The sequence below is a fragment of the Lagopus leucura genome, unplaced genomic scaffold, assembly GCF_019238085.1.
Source record: "Lagopus leucura isolate 7727_CA_CO unplaced genomic scaffold, USGS_WTPT01 Super-Scaffold_100083, whole genome shotgun sequence".
Taxonomy (NCBI): domain Eukaryota; kingdom Metazoa; phylum Chordata; class Aves; order Galliformes; family Phasianidae; genus Lagopus; species Lagopus leucura.
In genome coordinates, this window is record NW_024962318.1 from 506,170 (window position 1) to 526,562 (window position 20,393).

The 20,393-nt window shown below is 60.3% G+C and overlaps 4 protein-coding genes across 4 annotated transcripts; 2 read left to right on the forward strand and 2 right to left on the reverse strand.

Moving 5' to 3' along the window:
* Positions 1–1,685: 1,685 nt before the first annotated feature.
* On the reverse strand, positions 1,686–4,558 carry REM1 (RRAD and GEM like GTPase 1). The gene is made up of 4 exons (XM_042887428.1): positions 4,106–4,558; positions 3,832–3,914; positions 2,606–2,810; positions 1,686–2,498 (listed from the first exon to the last, which is right to left on the reverse strand). Exons 1-4 carry the CDS (start codon positions 4,407–4,409, stop codon positions 2,233–2,235), a joined length of 858 nt encoding a protein of 285 aa, XP_042743362.1. The 5' UTR covers positions 4,410–4,558; the 3' UTR covers positions 1,686–2,232.
* Positions 4,559–5,220: 662 nt separating this feature from the next.
* Positions 5,221–12,010, reverse strand: CUNH20orf96 (chromosome unknown C20orf96 homolog). Its single transcript, XM_042887383.1, has 10 exons — positions 11,933–12,010; positions 11,631–11,742; positions 11,167–11,306; positions 10,436–10,594; positions 9,883–9,982; positions 9,294–9,451; positions 9,039–9,140; positions 8,236–8,319; positions 7,840–7,958; positions 5,221–5,568 (listed from the first exon to the last, which is right to left on the reverse strand). Exons 1-10 carry the CDS (start codon positions 11,975–11,977, stop codon positions 5,418–5,420), a joined length of 1,170 nt encoding a protein of 389 aa, XP_042743317.1. The 5' UTR covers positions 11,978–12,010; the 3' UTR covers positions 5,221–5,417.
* A 1,514-nt stretch (positions 12,011–13,524) lies between these two features.
* Positions 13,525–14,980, forward strand: SOX12 (SRY-box transcription factor 12). Its single transcript, XM_042887401.1, has one exon. It carries the CDS (start codon positions 13,525–13,527, stop codon positions 14,380–14,382), a length of 858 nt encoding a protein of 285 aa, XP_042743335.1. The 3' UTR covers positions 14,383–14,980.
* A 3,586-nt stretch (positions 14,981–18,566) lies between these two features.
* Positions 18,567–19,541, forward strand: NRSN2 (neurensin 2). The gene is given in 3 exon segments (XM_042887384.1): positions 18,567–18,770; positions 18,890–19,277; positions 19,477–19,541. Coding segments are annotated over 3 exon segments (657 nt in total).
* Positions 19,542–20,393: the final 852 nt, after the last annotated feature.

Here is a 20,393-nt window from a genome sequence, read left to right on the forward strand (position 1 = left end):
CTTGTGCTCTCAGGGCAGGTTGCAAGCGTGCGGAGAGCCCAGAACGAAGGCCACAGGGTTGCAATCCACTCCTGTCCTTCCAGCACGTGCTGTTAGACCAGCACCCAAAATAGCAGCAGAAATGCTAACACTCTTGCGTATTCTGCTGCTGAGTCTTTTATCAAAAAAACCTTCAAAAGACCTTTACAGCCCTTCTCCAAAGCGGCCAGCGGCTCTGAGGTTCCACTGAGGATCCCCAGCTCCCCGCTGGGTGCCCTTGCTCTGGCACTGGGCCGGGGTCTCAGAGCTATAGTGGGGTCCGTCCAAGGGACTGCTCCCCAGCCAGTGGCCATGGGTCTTTCCTGCAGCTCTGGCTGGGAAAGCGGAGGGACTTCCCAGTGGGGCCTGAGGGCAGGACCTGCTGTGTGGTGCAGGGAAATGGCCGCCCTCCTCCCCTGTGCTTTTCTTGGCTGCTCCTCATGAGAAGATGCGCTGCAGAGCGGTGAGCCGGCCTTAACTCGGCCCTCTCCGAGTGGGGACAGTGGCTGTGCAGGGATGGATGGCGCTGGGATATGGCAATCCCAAGAGCACTTCTTAGTGCTGCCAAGCCCTGGCTATACTGGCCCAGGTGAGACCCCAGCTGGGGGCCACAGGCAGCCTCTGTCCCCCAGCAGCACCTCCTCCCTCTATCCTTCCCTTTCCCAGTGCCTTGCTGCAGCCCCCCCAGCCTCTCCTCCCACCCTCCAGCACGGCCGCATTTTTCTGGGTTTGAGCTCATTCTTTCCACTCCCCTCGCTGCTGGCTGCCAACTTTCCATCCCGTTTCCCCCCCCCCCCCCCTTCCCCGCCTCCCGCCACAGGGAAGCATTGGCCACAGCTGCAGGACAGACTTGCAGCATCATATCCAGCAGCATCAGGAACTGGGGCACAGAGCAGCACCCGGAGCCAAAGCATCAGCAAGGAGAGAGCAGCAACACTGCAAACACTGACAGGTTCGGGAGTGCCAAGGGATGCAGGAGAGCCCAGCTTTCAACAGAGATGGGAAAACATCCCCTTGGGCCCTTCTTGGCTACATGATGCTGGCTGCTGGTGGCTCCCCATGCTTGGGATGCAGAGCAAATGGAAACTCCTGACCTGTGCAGGGCAGGAGGGCACTGTGGAGCCTCCCTGGCACGGGGCCCAGGCCTGCTGAGCAGGCTCCCCTGCCACATCCCAGCCACTCGCCGACAGTGCAGCCTAAAAACAACAGACAGAGCCCATGCAGCCCCAGTGTCACCTTCCTGTGTGCTTGGGGTCACTTGCTGCTCACTGCAGCCTGGCACGTCCTTTCCTGTTGCCGCTGCCCCTTCCCAGGGCACCCAGGGACTGGCTCCTGGCCTAGGCTGGGTCTCCCAAGGGGCTCCCAAATCCTGCACGGAGGCTTTAAATCTGCACCATAGCAACTGGAGTTGGTGCCGAGCCCTTCTCTGAGGACTTGCTGGGAAGAAAGAGGTGCCGAGGGCTTCTGCCATTGCAGGGGATGATGCTGTGACTGCTGGGTAAGGAATTGATGCTTCAGCACAGGGTGGCTAAAGAAACGTGGCCAGAGGCTAAGGCTGCTCCTGCTCTGGGGTGTTCAGGCTGATGAAGCTGAAGCTCATGCAGTCTGGCTGCAGCGGAACCTCTGCCCCAGCCAAGGCACTTGGCTCCCCATGGCAGAGACCAACATGTCCCAGACGTGGTTTATTCTGCAGATCGAGGGGTTTCCCCACTGTACTGGTACAGAGACAGCAGAAAAACCTCAGGCAACACAGGTTCCAGGGAGACATGGCATGAAGCTCTGGCATGGAGGGGCTGGGGGTACCAGATGATGTTGCCAGAGCTCCCCCAGCCCCTCTCCCTGCCAGGCTCCTGTCCTTGAGGTGGGCATTCACTGCTCTCCGCTGCCCTGTGAAGGATGGGAGCCACGAGCAGCACCAGCCTCACTGCTGGCAGCCCTGCAGGGCCGCAGCCTCACCTCCAGCCCCCCAGGAGCTGGGCAGCCACCCTGTTACCCACCCCACATGCAGCTGAGAGGACCCAGCCCCATTCATCCCCCCTTCCAGAGGAGAAGCAGCTAGACCTAGAGTACCCTGGGTGTCCCTCAGCAGCTCCACGTCCTCAGAATCGCACCGGCCCCATGTGTGCTTAGCTGGCACCACGCTGCTGCTGGCCACGCTGATGGCAAGGGCAGTCCCCAGCCTCCAAGTCCAGTGGGATGGGCTCGTGGCAGCTCTCAGAGCACGGACAGGTCGTGGCACGACTTGGAGCGGGCTTTGAGGGCTACCTTGCTGCTGTTCCTGGTCACCAGCCTGTCGAGGAAGCGCCGGGCCCTCTTGGTGAGGCTCTCCTTGCGCCGGTGGCTGGACGCAGGCTCTTTGCCCTCACGGCGCAGGCGCAGCTGCCGCACCACCCCCTCAAAGAGCTCATCCACGTTGTGCTGCAGGGCTGCCGACGTCTCGATGAACTTGCAGTCAAAAACCACGGCACAGGCACGGCCCTCTGCAAGGGGGGGTAGGGAGGGGTATGGCCCCGCTGGCACCCTCTGTACTGAGGGATGTAGCAGGAGCCATAGCGCGGGACATGGGGACAGACACGGACATGCTCACCTTCGATGGAGACCTCGCGGCAGCGCACCAGGTCGGATTTGTTCCCCACTAGGATGATGGGGATGTCCTCAGCCTGCCGCGCGCGGCGCAGGTGGATACGCAGCTCCGAGGCGCTCTCAAAGCTGCTGCGGTCCGTGATGGAGTAGACGATGACGTAGGCATTGCCCACCTGCAGGCACTGGCTGCGGCGCCAGCTCTCCTCGCCCTGCCAGCACATGGGAAATGTCACATCACTGCACTGCAAGGGCTGGTGGCATCCCCATCCTCCTGGCTTTGACCAGGCATGGTGCCGGGGATCTGCCTGTGTGCCCCAGCAGCACCCGCACTGTGGGCAGCACGTGCACGGCTCCATCAGTAAAACACAGCTCCTGGTTCTGGGGCACATTTCATTTCCTTCCTCTATCAGCAACAAATTAGGGCTCAGCTTGGGGACAGAGCCACTCCCAAAGCTGCTTTTAGCCACACAATGCCAGCATGGTGGGCACAGCATTGTGAGCCACGCAATGCTTCCAGCTGGGCAAAGTGGGATTAAGCAACGGTGGAAAGAAAGGGCTGTTCTCAGGGCAATGCAGTGCTGCAGCACATCTGGACAGCACGGGCATTTGCACAAAATGCAGCCCCAGCCTATAGTGCTGCTGTGCCTACGTGCAGCCTGGGTGCCAGCTCCATCCTTATTCCCAGGGACCCATCGTGACAGTCGTGGAACCCCAGCACAGCCATGGGGGAAGGCAGAACAGGGAGAGGGAGGCGGCGATGCTGCACTGGGATTTCTGGCAGAAAGAAGCCTTCACTGCATGGGGCAGAGGGAGTGCCCCATGCCAAGCTCTTGGGGCCACAGCTCTGCTGAGAGCACGTGCCCTGGCTGCCAGCACTGCCTCACGTGGATTTGCTCCTTTTAGACCCACTCCCAAACCATTAGCTCACATTATGCTCTGTCCTGCAGCCCCTTTGTCCCCTTTTGCAAGGGACATCAACATGGGCTGAGGGACACCCACACAGCTCCTGCCATGCAAGGCTGCTCCTGCACTGACAGGGCCTTGCTGTGGGAGCCCCATCAGAGAGGCTGAGGACACACACCTCTCAGACTTCAGCACAACAAGCAAAGAATGTTGGAGAGGCTCCCCCAGGCCAGAGGTCTGACCTCAGCATTCACTCCTCGGCACCCCCAGCCCTGCCAGCAGCTGGGGCTCATGCAGCACCCATCCCAGGTTCACAGCCCCATGTACCCTCCGTTCTGGCTCCCAGGTGTCCAACACCAGCAGCGTGGTCTCCTCGCCATCCACCAACAGTGTGCGTTCGTAGGCAGCTTCTGCAAGACACCAGGAGAGCTCGGTTGGTGCAGCCGAGACCCACCGGTGGTCCTCTCACCCCAACTGCATTGCTTATGACCTTGTCCAAGCACGAGGTGCGTGCTGCACCTGAACACACCCCGCTACCTCCTCCCGGCCCCACAGGGGGTGACACTGCTCAGAAAGCCCCTGCACCCCACGCAGCACCCACCTCCGTGCTGCTCCAGCAGGTCCCGCTCCTGGATGCCAGCAAAGGCATTGGCCAGGCTGGTCTTGCCCACGCCGGGGTCTCCCAGCAGCACCACGCGATGTTCCCAGGAGCTGGAGGAGGCCGAGGACTCGGAGGACCAACTGCCCCGCGGTGCTGCGGCTCTGGCACCAGGTTCGGACGAGGACTGCCCGAGCTGGGGATGGCCGAGCTCAGCCCGCGGCGCGGCACCCGGGACCCGCGGCAGAGGGGTGCTGGCCCTCCTCCGCAGCGGGCTCTTGTTCCCGGGCTGCGTGTTCAGGGTCATCTGGGGCTCGGCTGGCAGCGGGGCTCGGAGAGGCTGCCCCGATGGGGCGCGGTTCCTTGCAGCCCCGCGGTCGTGCAGCCCCGAGGCCAGGAGCGCGGCCCCACCGGTCCCGTTCCGAGCGGCTGAAACTTTCCCCGGGCCGGGCTGATGTCCGCCGCCCAGCCCCGGAGCTGCGACGCTTTAAAGCCCGGGAGGTGGAGCCCCCCGCCGCTGCCCGTCCCTCCCCCGCCGCTGCCCGATCCTCCCCCCCCGCCCGCCCGCAGCGGTCCCCGCCGCCCGGCTCCGCGCACCCCCGGGGCTCCATCCGGTCCCCGAGGCTCCCGCGGGGCTCCCGGTGCCCCCAGTACCGGGGCCCGGCAAGATTCTCCCCCCGGGCTCTTCCGCCCCCAGGGCTCCTCGGGAGCCCGCTCCAGTCCCGTCCCGGGGTGCCGTCGCTGAAGCAGCGCTGGGGCGGCTCGGGGGCTTCAGCCGGGCTCCCGTCCCGCGTAGGGTCGGACCCCCGCGCCCCCCGCCCGGCTCCACGGCGCGCCGGGACAGAGCGCGGCTTCGCCGCTTCGCCAAGTAAGGAGCGAGCCGTGCCGAGCCGAGCCGAGCCGGTGCTGCCCGGAGGCGCGGCGGGGCTGAGATCGGCGGGGCTGCGATGCCCCTGTTTGGCAGCGCCGGCTCCAGAGCCGGTAACGGACAGCGCGGGGCGGAGGAGCGTTTTGAATAGGGCTGTTTTTATTTGAACCTGTGTGCGTGCTCTGTCCCACAGAGGCTCCGGTCTGGGACGGCAGGCCGGTCCGCAGTGGGATGTGCTCACCTCGGGGCGTCGGGGCCGGCACTGGGAGACCACTGGGGCATCGCAGCGGAGAGTCCTGGTTTGCCTTTGGCTGCAGCCTCTCTGGGGGCAGGTGATGCCGCTGGTGTGAGGTCAGGTGGCACAAAGGGCCGATATCAGGGGGCTTACATCGTGCTTCTGGCACGGCTGTATCACGAGACACCCTCCTGCCGCTTATAAGTGAGTCCTCACAGAGGCTGAGTGGGGCCGGGAGGAAGGAGTGCTGCTGGGGAAGCGAGGGCTGCGTTGGTCGGCATCTCACCTGAGCGCTGCGGGCACCAGGGGAGCGGAGTCTTCTCAGTGGGGATACGGAGAACCACCTCGGTGTCTGGTGTGCACCTGAGCAGAGAGAGGAGGTACGAGGGACAAAGGAAAGAGCAGGAAAGGCAGCTGTGCTGAGGGAGCAGTGGACAAAAGCCCTATAAAAGCAGAGGTGGGGTTCTGGGGCACAGCCCTCGCTCAGCATGAAGCAGAGCGCAGCACTACTGCCCAGCAAACCCTATCCAGGCTGAGGGGCTCCGAGGGAGAACAAAATCAGCTGCCCCTCCATCAATCCCAAAAGACAAACAAAAGCAGAGAAAGCACATCAGAGCAGCCGGTTACATCTGCTTTCTCACACGGAAAGGACAAACACAGCAAGCTGGGCTTGCTCAGAGGTGTGCACATCTGTCTGTGCATCAGGCCAGGACAAACTGTGCCAAGAGTGCCTCCAATGCAGGACTCCAAGCTGCTAGCAAAACCCACCTGGGCTCCCTTGAAGGATGGGGGTTTTTAAAGGAAGAAGACTGAAATGCAGACACGAGTGGGTATATGGGGGCTTACAGCTCCTCGGGGCTTCGCAGGTGCTGCCAGCAGCACGCAGGGAACCCAAGGAGAGCCAGCAACAGTCCCGCATCGCTGGGTGCCTTTGCACCTCCAGGCTAAGCGCAGCTTACGCCCGGTTTTACTCTTTCAAGAAGCAAAGCCTGGAACCAAAGGGTTAATTGGAAACACGGAGGGCTGGTGGAGTCGTGTGAAAAGTTGCAGGGAGGTCAGTGGGAATCAGCAGAGATGGCGGAGAGGCTCTGGCACGGAGCGCTGCCTGTCAGGGCGGGTAAGCACCGAATGCCTGACTTGTGATATTACACAAACTTTCCACTTGGGCCTTCCTGCTATTTTTAACTTTTCTCCCAGCCACCCTCAGTAACCCCAGCCCCACCAGCCTAACAAATTCCTTTTCTTTTTTGTTTAAATCATTGTTTTATCGGAAAAAAAAAAAACAAAACAAAACAAATGGAAGTTGCACTGATCCATCATGCAGCCACTCGCCTCTCCCACAGCCTCCTGACACGTTCCAGGCTTTCCTCCTGCTTCACATCACGCCTCTGCAGCCGTACCTGGCTTACTGTTAGAACCCAACACGGGAGGTCCAGCCCCACTGGAGAGGAAAGCCTCCCTTAACAGGTATCTCTGCGCTGTGAGCAACGTGTGCAGCTGCTGCAAATAGACACAGGCATGCACCAAGTACTGCACACAGCTGCAGGTTTCAGGCTATGTCACAGTCAAGGTTTAAACGTATTTGACCAATTTTTGGTCAAGTTTAGAACCCTGACAACATAGAAAGCTGAGGCACTCAGCTGCTCTAAATCACCTGTGCTCTGGGCAGGACCCCAGCACTGTGGGACAAGGTGCAGCATCAGGCCTCCAGCTTGCTGTCTGCTGGGATGGGCTCCCACCATGGCTGTGGTGGAAAATAACTTGTCACAGCAGGCTGCTGGTATACCTCAGCCTACAGACTTGGCCAGCCTGTCCCTTGGCCCTGGAGAGGATAGCCCCACGGTCCCGTGAGCCATCTGGCAGAGCTTTCTCCCTGTCAACAAACAGCAAGGATTCTCCTTGCCCTTCATAACTTTAATATCCAGCATAAACACTGTGCACCCTGGTAGGAGGGAGTGGAGATCAACCACAGCCTCCGTTCTGCAAGTAATCAGCCACCAATGAACGAGGGCAGGGAAAGAGCGCTGGGAAAGACAACAAAGTGTTGCCTTTTTGCTGCCAATGAATGCCTCAGACTTTTTTTTAATACATGTTATGGAAATGGCTGCCCATCTTTGTTCCCCCAGACTGCTCGTGCCATTTCACACAACCAGCAAAGTGGCTTGAGATGGGTAAGTCCTGCCCTCCGCAGGAGCTTGGCCACATCCCTTTAGTTTTGCTTCCCAAATACAGAGAGAAAAGAACAATAAAGTAAGAATCGATGTGGTCACGAGGGCCTTGAAAAGCTCTGCTGCTTCCCCTTGCCTGTTCCTGCAGTCAATAATTATCACCACTTACAGGATGGACAAAATTAAGCCTAGAAGTGAGATGAGAAGTGACCAAAGCTGACAGCACACTGCTGTTATTTTGGCTGCTTCCTAGCTGCTATTAGGCAAGCTATGAGACCTGGCAGCAATCTGTCCCAGCAGGACCACAGTAAGCTGTGAGTTTATATCCCAGACTGCGTGTAGGTTTGACAGTGGCAGTCTGTGATCCGTGGCAGTTGCACAAAGACTCTTCCTACCCAAGGCCACAGAGAAAGGCACGTGCCTGCCCATCGACCAGCCTTTCTTCTCTGGGAATTCACTGGCTTACTTTGGTCTGTGGAGAAAAACATCAGCAAAGATCGTCTCTCTTGGGTCTCCTGCACTCTGGCGGAGCGTCTGGACGCTTCTCTTCAGCTTGCTGATCTCCTCTTCCAGGTCTTTAATAATCTGAATGGATGACATTTCTAAGAGTTCTTTATTTTACAATAGAAGCAGTAATTAAAGTTCTAGAGATTTTATGAACAGCAGAGCTAGAAAACATCCCTCATGCAAGCGAGTTCCCTAAGAGGACATCCTGATGGTGAGCAGCCCAGCAGGCAATGCAGGAAGTCTAGCAGCCCACTGCCTCCAGTGGAAGCAGAAAGCAACAGAGCCCAGCCGGGCACACAAAACCCTCCTAAAGGGCCAGGGCTGAGGGTGGCTGGCTCTGCCCCAATCCACTCACCTCTTTTTGTCTTCTTATTTCATGTCGAAGAACATGATTGTTGATGACCATCTGCTTCAGCCCATCCTGGTGCAGCAACACCTCCTGCGTGGGTGAAGAGAAGAAACTCAACACTAACTACAGCATGAGACCCTGCCACGGTCAGATGCCAAAGCTGGCCACATTTAGATGCATTATTCTTCAAGAAAATTCCTGCTTGAATAAGGTTTTGGTCCCAGGTCTACAAAGAAATCCCATTGGGATGACCATAGAACAAGACTGTGCAAATCTGGTTCAGCTTCCCAGGGAAAGCTTATTAATGCTGCTTGGGTTACTTGTATCATCTGTGCTTACAAATTCACCTGTAAAAGCAGACAGCAGTCCTGCATCAGAGCAAGCTGAAAAAAGACTCAGTGATTGATATTTTCTCAGTGCTCTCAAGCAGCTAACCCAGAAAAAGTGCTAAGCATACCATGCAAGCAGAAACTGTACGAAAGGAGCTCTTTCTGCTCTGAGGTGAGTTTCCTCAGCAGTGTCCCCACCAAGCAGCCAGGCAGCTGCTGAGTAATGTAATAAAGCAGGGTGAACGTTGGATCACATGGCAAACTCTCAGGAACAAGCCTGAGAGTATTTCATCACATTAGAGTGGCTTGTCATGGACACTCCCAGCCGACAGACAGCTCCAGTTTGGAGCAGAGCAGCAATGCTCTGTTGTTCTTTGTGTGCCAGCTAACGTGCTACTGCTGATGGGCAACATCTAGGAACCCCTGACTCGTCTCACAGCTCCCACACACTGATCCCCTCCGCCAAGACATTCCACAAACCTCTGCAACTTTCTGTAATATCTCTTCTTGTTCCAGCTGTGTTTTTTCTTCCAGTTCCTCCAGAATGGCCTTTCCCATTTTTTCTGTCTCATCTATCTCGTCCTGAGAGCGGCAGGAGGCAGTGCACAGAAACAACAAGAGCATTCATTAAGGCAAGCATTGCATTCCTTCCACCCCTGCCCTCTCCTGCCTCCCTAGTGATGCTGCAGGGGAGGAGAGGTCTCAGCACTGTTGTATTAGGTTACAACACAGCACCTGCTGTTGCTTCTTCAGGTTTTGGATGTCGGACAGCAGGAGGACTATCTGCATAGCTTGGTTTAGATAATGCACCTCTGTGTAGGTCCGAAGGATGCTGAGCTCATCCTGGAGAACCTGTACTTTCGATGTGACTTCATCCACTTGCTGCTGTAGCTCTAATTGGAAGTCAAAGCAGAGAATGTCATTTCAGGGGTTCCAGAGGCTGTCCTGCATACACCTGAGCCAGATGATACACTGTGTGGGAAGTAATCTGGATGAGGGAGATCGCATGCTATGCGGGCACAGGGAATGAATGGCCACTCCAAATCAGACCACCTCGACCAGATCCTGCCCCAGTGGAATGGTGCAAACAGCTGCCAAGGAGGTGAGCCTCCCCACCCCCTTTCACACGGGCTGATGGGTGCCACAGAGCTCTGCCCCTCCTGACAGGAACATTACCCCCACACAACAACTGCAAGATCCATTTTCAGGAAGTGAACCGTCTGACATTCATAACATCAGTGCAGTGTCTTAGGCCCTAACAAGATGGAAAGCGAAGGTAACACGTTTACATAAACCATATTTCATAGTAATGAGAGCAACTCACTTCCCAGATTCTTTTCCATTGTTTTTTCCATTTCCTGGAGCTCTGCCCTTGCCATATCCAGCTGGTTCTGACTGATGGTCTGTGTCATTGCCTCGATCATCTGCAGAGAAATCCAGACACTGATCTTCCCCCAGAACTATGAAATGTCCCCATGCAGCATCCCTAACGTTCCTCTCATGCTATTGTTTATTCTAGCAGCACAGATGAATCTGCCACTGTGGTTAGTGCCAGCTTGTGGACCTGCACTGGGGATTGTCCTGGGGCTCCCAGGAACCACCTTCCCCCACAGAAGGATGTATTTGGGCTGTTAGAGGGCTGACTACTCTTGCTTGGGACAGTAACCCATCAGGAAGCTCTGTGGCTTTAAAACACAGGCACAAAACAAGAGCATCTCACAGAATCGTTGGGCATCAGAGAGCTCCCCTAGCTCTGGGGATGCTCCAGTCAGTGGAACTGACCATGCAGAGCCTGGCCATTGTTCACTGCTAACAGGAGCAGTGGCACATTTCATGTTCTGCTGAACGAGGGCTGTTGGCCAGCTCTAAAACCTCACCTGATACACTTCAAACTGATGCAGCAAGTCTCTGGCTTGCTTGGCAGTGCTATCGTCAGTGTGCTGGATGTCCTTCATCAGCCAGAAGTTGGTCTTTGCCAGGTGGTCACCGCACTGCTTCAGCTCCTCTATGGCTTTTGTCTTCAGCTTGGTCAGGTGCTACAGGAGTTTGTGGATTAATGGATGGCAGATTCCATCGGTGCCACCTGCCCCAAGTTTGCTCACTATTACCTGTCACCCCCAGGACACTCCTATCCCATGCAAGGCCCTGACCAGCTGGGCATCATGCAGCAAGCCTCACCCCATTGCCAAGGCACTGACTTCTCCCACCCATCCCAGTCCTGCTTCCACATTGCTTCCTACCTGCTTTGTGATGATCAATAACCACCCTTAACCTACTAAAAAACTCCACCTCAATCTTCCCTTTGCTAGACTGAGAAATTTTGGCACCGTCAATCTTTTCTAACAGGTCACATTTCCTAAACCTCATCCCTTCCACTGCTGTAGCCTGGGCTCTCTGGGTCTATCTTCAGTTTTCCTTAACAAACATCAAGGTTAGATTACAGCAGCATCAAGCAGAGCAGCATAATTACCTCCAGTGTATTAATAAATGAATATGTGCCATTTTGCCACAGTGAGTCAGGCTGCTAGAATTTCCTCCATAAATGCAACCTGGGTAACTGCATGGATTGGCTCCCCACATTCCAGCCCTGGGTATTTTTTACACGTACCGTGGTCATTTTCATCTCTTCCAACACTCCAGCTAACTCAGCCTCCTTGAGCACCCATTTCCTCTCAGTGAATGCTCCGTGCTTCTCTTGGGAAGAGGTCTTCAACACCAAGGGGGCTGTTTTCCTCGACACAAACACTGCTGCTGAAACAACCAAAAAGCCCCGGATGTGTTTACACACCTCACACCCACCCCCTCCTGTCACGTGGGGCTGAGGGAAATAAGATCAGCTGAAAGGCTGATTTCAAACCTCCTGCAGGCCCAGCAGGAGCAGCTCACACTCAGCCCAGCAGCAAAGCCTACAGAGCCTTTCCTGCTCTTTTCCACTCCCCCCTCTTTACCCTCAGCTGCTTTTTGTGCCTTTTGCCGAATGTCTCCCAGCAGAAAGCACTGAGTGAATGCAAACTTGGCACCGGGGGGTGGCAGTGACAGAAAGGCGGTGGATAAAGGGAAATCTCTCCCAACCTGCCTTGTTCTTCTGCCCTTTCTTCTTGCCTCCGTCGGTGATTGGTGGCAAAGCCAACTCGTGGGCTGGAAGTTTCCTCTCTGCTGTTGCCTTCTGCCACGTGCTGCCAACCTGAACTCAACATAACGCCACACACACAACGGATTAGGAGTCACAAAGGCCTTCAAGGCCCGGCCTCGGTCAGGCCCTTCTCTCTGCCCTCCTCCCCAGGTCCCCTCAGCTCCCTTCACCACCACCCGTCTGACCGGTCGCAGCCACAGCGCTCCAAACCCCACAGACCCCTCGGGAGCTCAGCACTTACTCTTCCCTTCAGCTCCACCACGGCTCTCGGGCCCTTCGCATCCATCCCCGCAGCCGCACGTGTCGCACCGCCGTCCAGTTGCGGATCACGGACCCGGCGCGGTGCCGCCTCGGGCCGCGCTCGTTCTTCTGTCGCCACGGCAACCGGCGGCGGGCAGCCAATGGGAGCGCGCCCTGAGGCCTCAGCCAATGGGAGCCGCCCCCTCCGGGCAGCCCGCGGTCTCCGGGGCAACAGCGCGGCTGCGCTCCGCCATTGGCGCCGAGCGGGGCGGGCGGCAGCGGGGGAACGGCGCGGAGCCGCGACGGGACGGGAGTGAGGGATGCGGGGCTGCGGGCGGGAGGGAGAAATAAATTACGGAGTAGAGTCCCGGGGATGCGAATGTGGTCCGTACACACAGCGTACGGACGGGGTTACGGATTGTGCTCGTGGTTGGGTGATCCCCGAATCGCCGCGTTGCGGTGTTGCGCGTTCGGCTCCGCGGGGACGGACCTGTCCAAGTGATGGAGGGATGCAAGCGCGGCGGCGGAACGACGCCAGGGGTCGCGGGGTTGGAGAGTTCGGGTCGGGAGGAAAGCGCTGCTGTGCTCGGAGCAGCACCGAGGGCACCGAGGGGGGACCGACGTTTGCTTCGTGGCGAGGTGCTGTGCTGCATGCAGGGTTTCCATCGGCAGAAAAGCGGTTTCGTGGCACAGGCACGGGGAGCGTCATCGTCCCTGGGGCGTTCAAGAACGGTGGAGGTGTGGCACTGAGGTGTGGTGGGCTGGTGTTGGTCTTGGGGACCTTAAAATTTCCAACCTGAATCATCCCACGTGTCTACGGAGTACGGGGGTGAGCGGGGAGGGGGCACGGGAGGGGGGCTGGAGATCCCGGGAGGGAAGCGGGATCCCGGTGCTGGAAGCTGTGGGGTGAACCGTGGGCACAGCGATGCTCGCGCTGGGAGGTCGCTGGGGAGCGCCTCCCCCCCCCCCCCCCCGGGTGCGGGTAACGGGCGCGCCTCGGTGCCGTTCTCTCCAGCAACCCTGCTCCGGTGGTCGCCCATTGGCAGCGGGGGAAATTCCCCCCCGCCCCGCGCCCAATGGGCCGGGAGGGGCGGCGCCTCCCATTGACAGAACCGGCGCGGCCGTGTTTACCGGGGGCGGGGCGGGGCGGCGGCGGCGGCTGCCGATGCTATAAGAGCCGTACCGGGGGGCGAAAGGGGCGTGCGGCTACAAGGCTGCCCGCACCGCCCCGGACCCGCAACCCGCCCGGACCGAGCGCATCCCCGAACCGATCGCATCCCCGGGGCGGTGCGGAGCGGACCCGATCCGACCCAGAGCATCCCCGGACCCAGAGCATCCCTAGAGCATCCCCGGACCCAGAGCATCCCCAGAGCGCTGCAGCGCATCCCCGAGCCGCCGCATCCCGAGGTCCCACCGGAGCCGCCCCGCAGCCACCGCCCCGGCGGAGCCGTGCCCCCCCGGGTCCCTCCGCGGCCCCCCGCGCCCCGCCCCGCCGCCGCCGCCCGTTCCGCACAATGGGGGCGGCGCGGCGCGGCGCGTAGCGGCCGGCGGGGAGGGAGAGGCGGCGGTAAGGGGGGCAACGGGGGGGCCGACATGGTGCAGCGAGCCATGCGGGGAAGGGGCTCGGAGGGGCGGCGGGAGCCCTGCGCTCCTCTGCCCGCCCACGACGCGGAACCCGCCTGGTGCAAAACGCCCAGCGGTCACATCAAGCGGCCCATGAACGCCTTCATGGTGTGGTCGCAGCACGAGCGCCGCAAGATCATGGACCAGTGGCCCGACATGCACAACGCCGAGATCTCCAAGCGCCTGGGTCGGCGCTGGCAGCTCCTGCACGACTCCGAGAAGATCCCCTTTGTGAAGGAGGCCGAGCGCCTGCGCCTCAAGCACATGGCCGATTACCCCGACTACAAATACCGCCCTCGGAAAAAGGGCAAAGTGGGCACCGCCACCGCCCGCCCGCGCCTCCCGGTGAAGATCAAACCCTCGGTGCTGGGCCGCGTCCCCGCCGCCCGCAGGCAGCCCTCCAAGCCGCCCCCCGAGCCGGGCATCGCGCAGCGCCCGCCGGAGCCGCCCGTCGAGGACCGCCCCGGTACGGCCACGTGGAACGCGGTGCCCACCGGCGAGCGCAGCCCCGCGGCCGCCACCAGCCCCGAGCCGCGCCCGGAGAGCGCGTCCCCGTCTCCCGCACCCGCCGGTTCGCCTCCGTCCTCCTTGGGTTCCTCGGACGAGGAACTGGAGGAGGAGCTGCTGGGCGTGCTGCCCGCGCGGGCACCGGGTGGCACAGCGTGCGGGGCTCTGGACTGGTCCGTCCTGGACAAGGACCTCGATCTGTTCCCGCGGGGCGCGTCCTCGCACTTCGAATTCCCGGACTATTGCACGCCCGAGGTGACGGAGATGATCGCGGGGGACTGGCTCATGTCCAGCATCTCGGACTTGGTCTTTACCTACTGAGTGCCGCTCTCTGCAGGTAACTCCTCTTCTTTTCCCACAATCAGGTCGTCTCAAAAAAACAAACAAACAAACGAACAAACAAAAAAACAAAACCGAAACCAGCTGTTTACATGCAGGAATCAGGTATTTAGCCTTGAAGCCGCTGGAAGGCAGAGCTCCCTGCTCCCCCCATCCCCCCGGCACACACCCACTCCTCCTCCATCCATCCATGGCGGTGCAGGGCTCAGCCCTCCTCGCTGCACGGCACGCTGCCGTTCTTCGCCCATGAAAGGCGGCTGCCTGGCAGGGTCCCATTGTCACCACCCCCTGCCGGACCCCTTCCCCCTGTAGCTCTGTCCCTGCCTCGCGCTGCCCCGTTTTCTCCTCCTTAGCTCTCCCACTCGCCCATCCCTTGGAGAACAGCCAATTTCCTTTATTATCCTTATTGTTGTTATTATTATTATGGCTTTTTTGGATAGCATAGAAAGCACGTCTTCGATTCTCTCCTGTTCCTCATAGCAGCCCTTCGGGAGCGCTACCTTTGGCCGCGCCGTGCCCGAGGCTCTCCGTGGTGGCACAACCCATCTCAGTCCCTCCCTACCTGCTGCCCTGTGCTGTGTGGTCCCCGCCTTTGGGGTTGGGGGTCCCTCAGGACAGGTTCTCTCCTTGCGTTTTGGCTGCGGCGCGTTCTCCCCGCCACTCGGTTTGGGGCAGAGCGAAGTTGCACGCACGTGATCCGCACGTGGCGCGGGGAGGCTGCGTTATTCCTCTCTCCAGACATTTGTGCACAGCCACCCGCACCGCGAGCCCGTGCCGTAGGGCAGCCTGCCCGGCATTAATGCCCAGGCGTGGGGTGCCCATGCCTGTATGGGACCCGCTCCGGGCTCATGCCCCCCAAGGCTGGCGAAGCCTGTGCTGCAGGAAATCTGCCTTAAGCTCTCGCACGGGGCCGCCGCCGCCACCAGCAGCTGATGCTGGCGGAGATGTGGGGTGCGGGCGGTGCTCCAGTGCAGCGATCCTCTGTGGTGCGCCCGGTGTTGGCTCCGAGAGCCTGGGTTTCACCGCAGAGCAGCGCTGCGGAGCTCCCCAGCAGGGCAGCTCCTGCTGCAGCGCTCCTCCGGCCGCGTTTGTCTTTGCTTTCCCCAATGGTTCCTTCCTGCAGCAATCCGCCTCCTTCCGCTGTCTGTGAGCACATGGCCGTGGTGCCGGCAGGGCGGGGGACGCGGGGCTCCATCCCACGTCCGTGTGGCACAGAAGCGGCCTCTGAGGTCCTCGATTCCAAAGTGGGAATCTGGGCACGAAGGATCCCCCTAACCCTACCCGTCCCCGCTTTTGGGGGGATGCCGTTTCCTCCGGTTGCACGCAGCCCCGCGTGCACCCGTTGCAATGGGGCTGGATGGAGCCACGAGCAGGGCGCGCTCAGCCCCTTTGTCCCCCTCTATGGGGAGCAACGTGGGGCTGCTGGCGTCGCCGGAGATGCCGCAGGGAGCGCCGTGTCCCCGCTTAAGGGCACCGGGTGCCTCCCGCCCCAGTGGCCGCGGGGCTGCGGAGCCGCGAGCTCAGCGTTATCGATGTGTAGGTGTGTAGAGGTAGCTGTGGTGTGCGTGTGTCTGGTGTTGCGTCCCCGACGGTGTTTAGTAGCCCCGGTGCGGCTGCGATCCTGCGAGGCAGGCGGGCACCGCCCACATGTCCCCATGTAGAGAGCATCCCCCCCCCAGACCCTCTCCCTCCACTCCAACCCAGCAGAAAAGCCAAATGCCGAGGGGCTCCACGCACAAACCGGGTTTGGGGTTCATTGAAGGGCTTCCCCGGCGCACAGCTCCCACCCGACACCTCGCTGCCTTCTGGGGGCATCGGAGCCCCCCTACCGCCGCCACGTCCCACGCGGGGAGCCAAACCCCAAAAACCGGCAGGGCCCGAGGCCACGGTGCGGGGCTGCATCCCCAGCGTTTCCTCAGGACAGGCTCTGGCTCAGCCCCCCCCCCTCCGAGCCCGGCCTCAAGCACAACACCGTGCGCGTGGTCCCCGTCCCCCTGCCCGTCGTGGCCCCTCCTGGTGGATGTTCTGTGCTATGTGGTTGTAGTGCATAGAAACCCCCCCCTGTCCGTCCCGCCGAGCCCCCATCCCCTCCCTCCCCCGGTGTGCGAGCGAGTGTGCGTGCGCCATCCTCATCACTAGAGACAAAGCGAATCGTCATTAATAATAAGTGGAAAAAATAATAATAATTAAAAAAAAAAAAAATAAACCAAACCTCTCTCAGGAAGAAGCCGCCTTGGCGGCATCCCAGCGGGCCGGAGCTGCCGCGAGCACTCGGGGTTCCTTTGGTTGTGTTGGGGAGGGGTCCTGCAGCTGTTGTCTTGGGCTGGTGGAGGGGATGTCCCACCCGTGGCCACCCCGACGGCACGGCCAGGGCCGGTGGTGTGGAAGCTCGGCTAGTGGTTATCCCAGTGTTGTGACTATGGAATAAAGTGTGTTGGTCTGCTCCACGTGGCTCCGGCTCCTCCTGCGCCGCTTACACCTCCCCAACCTGCACAAATATGGGGACCCCCCAGGGATGTGGGGTTCTGGGGGTCAGAACCCAGCTCTGGCTCAGACGCAGTGGTTCTCATACAACTCCATGGGGTTCCACTACCAACCCGTGGGTCCCAACACTCAGTGGTGCTCCAATACCAACCCACATAGGCTGTACCTGCATGCGTGTGTGTGCACAACCATGCATCCATGAGCACCGTGTGCTCTGTGCATGTGCTCCGTGCATGCATGTGCTCACACAGCCCCATTGGCTCCGTAATGTGGCAGCAGGCATTGATCTGGCCCCACTGGATGGGGCCTCAAGGGGAGGGCACACAGCGCTTGCATCACCCCCCCCCCCCCCCCCCTCCAGCTGTTGCCACGGCAACAAGGGAGCCTGCAGCATCCTTGGGTACCACAGCATCCCTGGGTACCACCTGCCCTCCCATCCCTGCTGGGGGAGGGGCTGGGTACTGGGCTGGCCCTGCTGAGACCCCCCCCCCCCCCCGATACCCACAGGACAACACCCACTGTGGGACATGGAGGTGCCTCTGCCTGCAATCTCGGCAGCACTGAACAGCCTGGCTGTGACCCAGGCATGTGGCAGCCCTCGGCTGTGAGTCTGAGCTCCTATACAGTGACCCCACGACACAGCAGTGTGCTGGGATGCCCCTGGTCCAGCCTGGCCTTGCTGAGCACCCGGTGCTGCCCGCACAGCCACGTGTCCCCACTGCCAGCCCCGCTCTGAGTCACACACAGCAGCGGCTCACAGACGGTGGCAGCTCTCAGCCGTGCAGCAAGGAGTCACGCTGCTCCCTTCACACTGCCCCAAAACCCCCTTGGGAAGCAGGGAGTGTGCCCAGCACTGCCTCTATCACTGGGTCCCAGCTGTGGGATCCCACACAGAGACGGGGACAGCAAAGTGAGCACTGCTGGTGACAGCGCTGGGACAGGGAAGGATGTGCTGAAACCCCCCCCAGGTAAGCAAGGAGCAGGTAGGGGTGATGCTGTGTATTGGATGCAGGATGGGTGTCCCTCCCAAACCCAGGCAGCACCCCCTGCATGCAAGAAGGACCCTGTGGCTTCACTGGGGCTGTGGCACCAGGATGTTCCATGCAATGGGGGACTGCTGCTCCCCCCCTGTGAGGCCTCTCCGGCGCCAGGCTTTGTTCAGCATCACAGCCCAGCACCGAAAGGGTCCCACACGTCATCTCCCCCCTCTCACACACCACGCTGCAGGGACGCAGTGACGAAGGGCTGAGCAGGCAGTTCCCATGGCAATGTCCCTACGGCGGAGGGGAGGGACACGGCGCTCTGACTTCGGTGGCTGTGTCCCTGCACCCAGCAGCCCCCCAGCCATGGGGACACGGTGGAGGCCACGTCCCTCCCTGCCGCCGCCCCTCCATCCCCATTGGTGCCTATGGGGCACTGTGGGTGGGCTGATGTGGGTCCCGATCCTGCTGGGTCTGTCCCAGATCAGGCAGGGCACGGAGTGCCCCCTCCCCTATTGCATCCCATGGGATAAGGGCTTCTCTGTCCCAGGCAGAAACGGCAGTCCCTCTCAGTGCTCCCCAGAACGGGCAGGGGGGCACATCTGGCACCAGCACCCCATCCCCTGCCCTGGGCCCAGGGGAGAACTAAGCCCTATGGGTGCTGTGGCTGTGGGGAGGGCTCAGGTGATGCCACAGCCCCCCATGACTCCCCCAGGCCAGATGCCCACCCTGCAGCCCTCCTGCAGCTGCAGCCACGGCCCCAGCGTGGCACAGGGGAAGTGGTATGGGGTGCGCTCCTACCTCCACCTCTTCTATGAGGACTGCGCTGGGGCCAGCCCTGATGGGGACACAGATGAGTCTTCACCTTCCCATCCCCATGGTGTATGGCCCTCCATTATCTGGAAGGTAAGAGATCCCCCTCTCCCAATTTTTTCTTCCCTCTCTTCTTGTGTGAAGTAACTCAGGAACCCCCATACCTGCCATGCACTCCTCTAGGCTGACCCGCTCCCCATTCCTGTTCCCAGGTGACCCTCTCCACAGGCACTCTGTTTCTGCTGGTGGGAGTGGCTGCCTTGACCACAGGCTGGCTGGTGCCCCCCAGGCTGGAGAGCATTGAGGAAGAGGATCTGGTGGTGCTGGACGTGCAGGCCATGCGCTACAACCATGTGCTGAGTGCGTGCCGGCTGCTGGGCACGGCGCTGTGCATCACAGCTGCAGTGCTGGGTGCTGTGGGGCTGCTGTGCTGTGTGCTGGGCAGAGCTTGGGGTGGCCCCCAAGAAGAGGAGCAGCAGCTGTCACCCATCCTGCAGAGCAGCCCCCAGGGCCCCGCGGTGCCCTTCAGTGCCTCCCAGCTCCATGGTGTCCAGCCCCGGCAGGAGGTGTGAGTGCATTGAGTTGCACTGCTGCTGCTAGGTAAAATGCTGGGAAATGCTCTGCTTGAGGCTGCGTGCGTGGGGGTGGGCAGAGTGGGAGGAGGGGAGGCTGCTTGGGCTGGGGTGCTGCAACCCAGTTCATAGATGTGGTGGAGATGGGATGGGATGCAATGGGATCGGATGGAGCAGGCAGCAGCCCAGCAAAGCCCTGATCCTGACCTGACACAGCCTGATCTCAGCCCAGATCCAGCCTGGACTCAACTAGATCCCACCTTGGATCCCCTCCTGGCACCCAGATGGCTGACCTGGATCCCAGCTGTGCCACAGGGACTCCCTGCGCTCAGCACCTGGAGGATCCTGTGCACCATCGGCCACCATCAGGTCCTGGCCCAGGACATCCCAGCAGACTGCAGCTCCTCCACCTGCTCCCCAACCAGCCATGGGGTCGAACAGGCACAGCCAGCAGCTGCAAATGCCCAATGCTGCCAGGTGCCTGCAGTGGGAGCTCTGCCCCCAGCACAGCACCCTGCCCTGCAGCCCCATGCGTTCATCCACGCCGCAGCCCCTGCGATGGAGCAGATGCTCTGCACTCACCTTGGTTTCCTTCATTTTGCTCTTTCTGGGGTGAATAAAAGACACGTGGCTGTGGGCTGTTCTTGCTGCTGAGGCTCAGCTCCGGGGCAATGAGTGTTGTGTATGGGGGATGTGTGCTGCAGCAGCAGTGCATCAGAGCTGGGCAGGGCTCTTACAACACAGAGCACTGCCAGGCACAGGCACCCACCTGCCCCTCACAGTCCCAAGGGTTGCTGCACAACACCCAAGATCATTTTCTTTCCCTCAGTGAAGACAACTGAGTACAAATACCTTGCCAGGCTGGGAGCAGCCCTACACCAACAGAAGGGACTGAGCCCACTAAGGGGTCCGTGCAGCTCCCAAATGCAGCTCTCCAGCCCACACAACGTTCAAGCATCCCTTGCTTCCTTGAGGAAGGGGCTGCAGGGCCTCTGCTTTTGCATTCCTTCTGAAGGGCTGAGGGCACTATTAAGAAAATTGCTCCTCCAGATGAAGTCAGAGCAAGCTAAAAATAAGCCTGGCTGAGCTGGTAAACACGGCCACCAGCCTCACGCAGAGCACAGGGACACCACAGAGGGGCACA

What these genes read in the sequence shown, in the direction of transcription:
- REM1 (XM_042887428.1), bottom strand. Translation starts at nt 4,409, where the DNA reads ATGACCCTGAACACGCAGCCCGGGAACAAGAGCCCGCTGCGGAGGAGG. An exon ending in CCTGCTGGAGCAGCACGGAG is followed by an intron (nt 3,915 to 4,105) that starts GTGGGTGCTGCG and finishes GGTGTCTTGCAG; the next exon opens with AAGCTGCCTACGAACGCACA. An exon ending in CCTGGGAGCCAGAACGGAGG is followed by an intron (nt 2,811 to 3,831) that starts GTACATGGGGCT and finishes ATGTGCTGGCAG; the next exon opens with GGCGAGGAGAGCTGGCGCCG.
- CUNH20orf96 (XM_042887383.1), bottom strand. Translation starts at nt 11,977, where the DNA reads ATGGATGCGAAGGGCCCGAGAGCCGTGGTGGAGCTGAAGGGAAGA. An exon ending in AAATAAGAAGACAAAAAGAG is followed by an intron (nt 7,959 to 8,235) that starts GTGAGTGGATTG and finishes TCATCCATTCAG; the next exon opens with ATTATTAAAGACCTGGAAGA. An exon ending in GTTTTTCTCCACAGACCAAA is followed by an intron (nt 5,569 to 7,839) that starts GTAAGCCAGTGA and finishes CTCTCTGCTCAG; the next exon opens with GTGCACACCAGACACCGAGG.
- SOX12 (XM_042887401.1), top strand. Translation starts at nt 13,525, where the DNA reads ATGGTGCAGCGAGCCATGCGGGGAAGGGGCTCGGAGGGGCGGCGGGAG.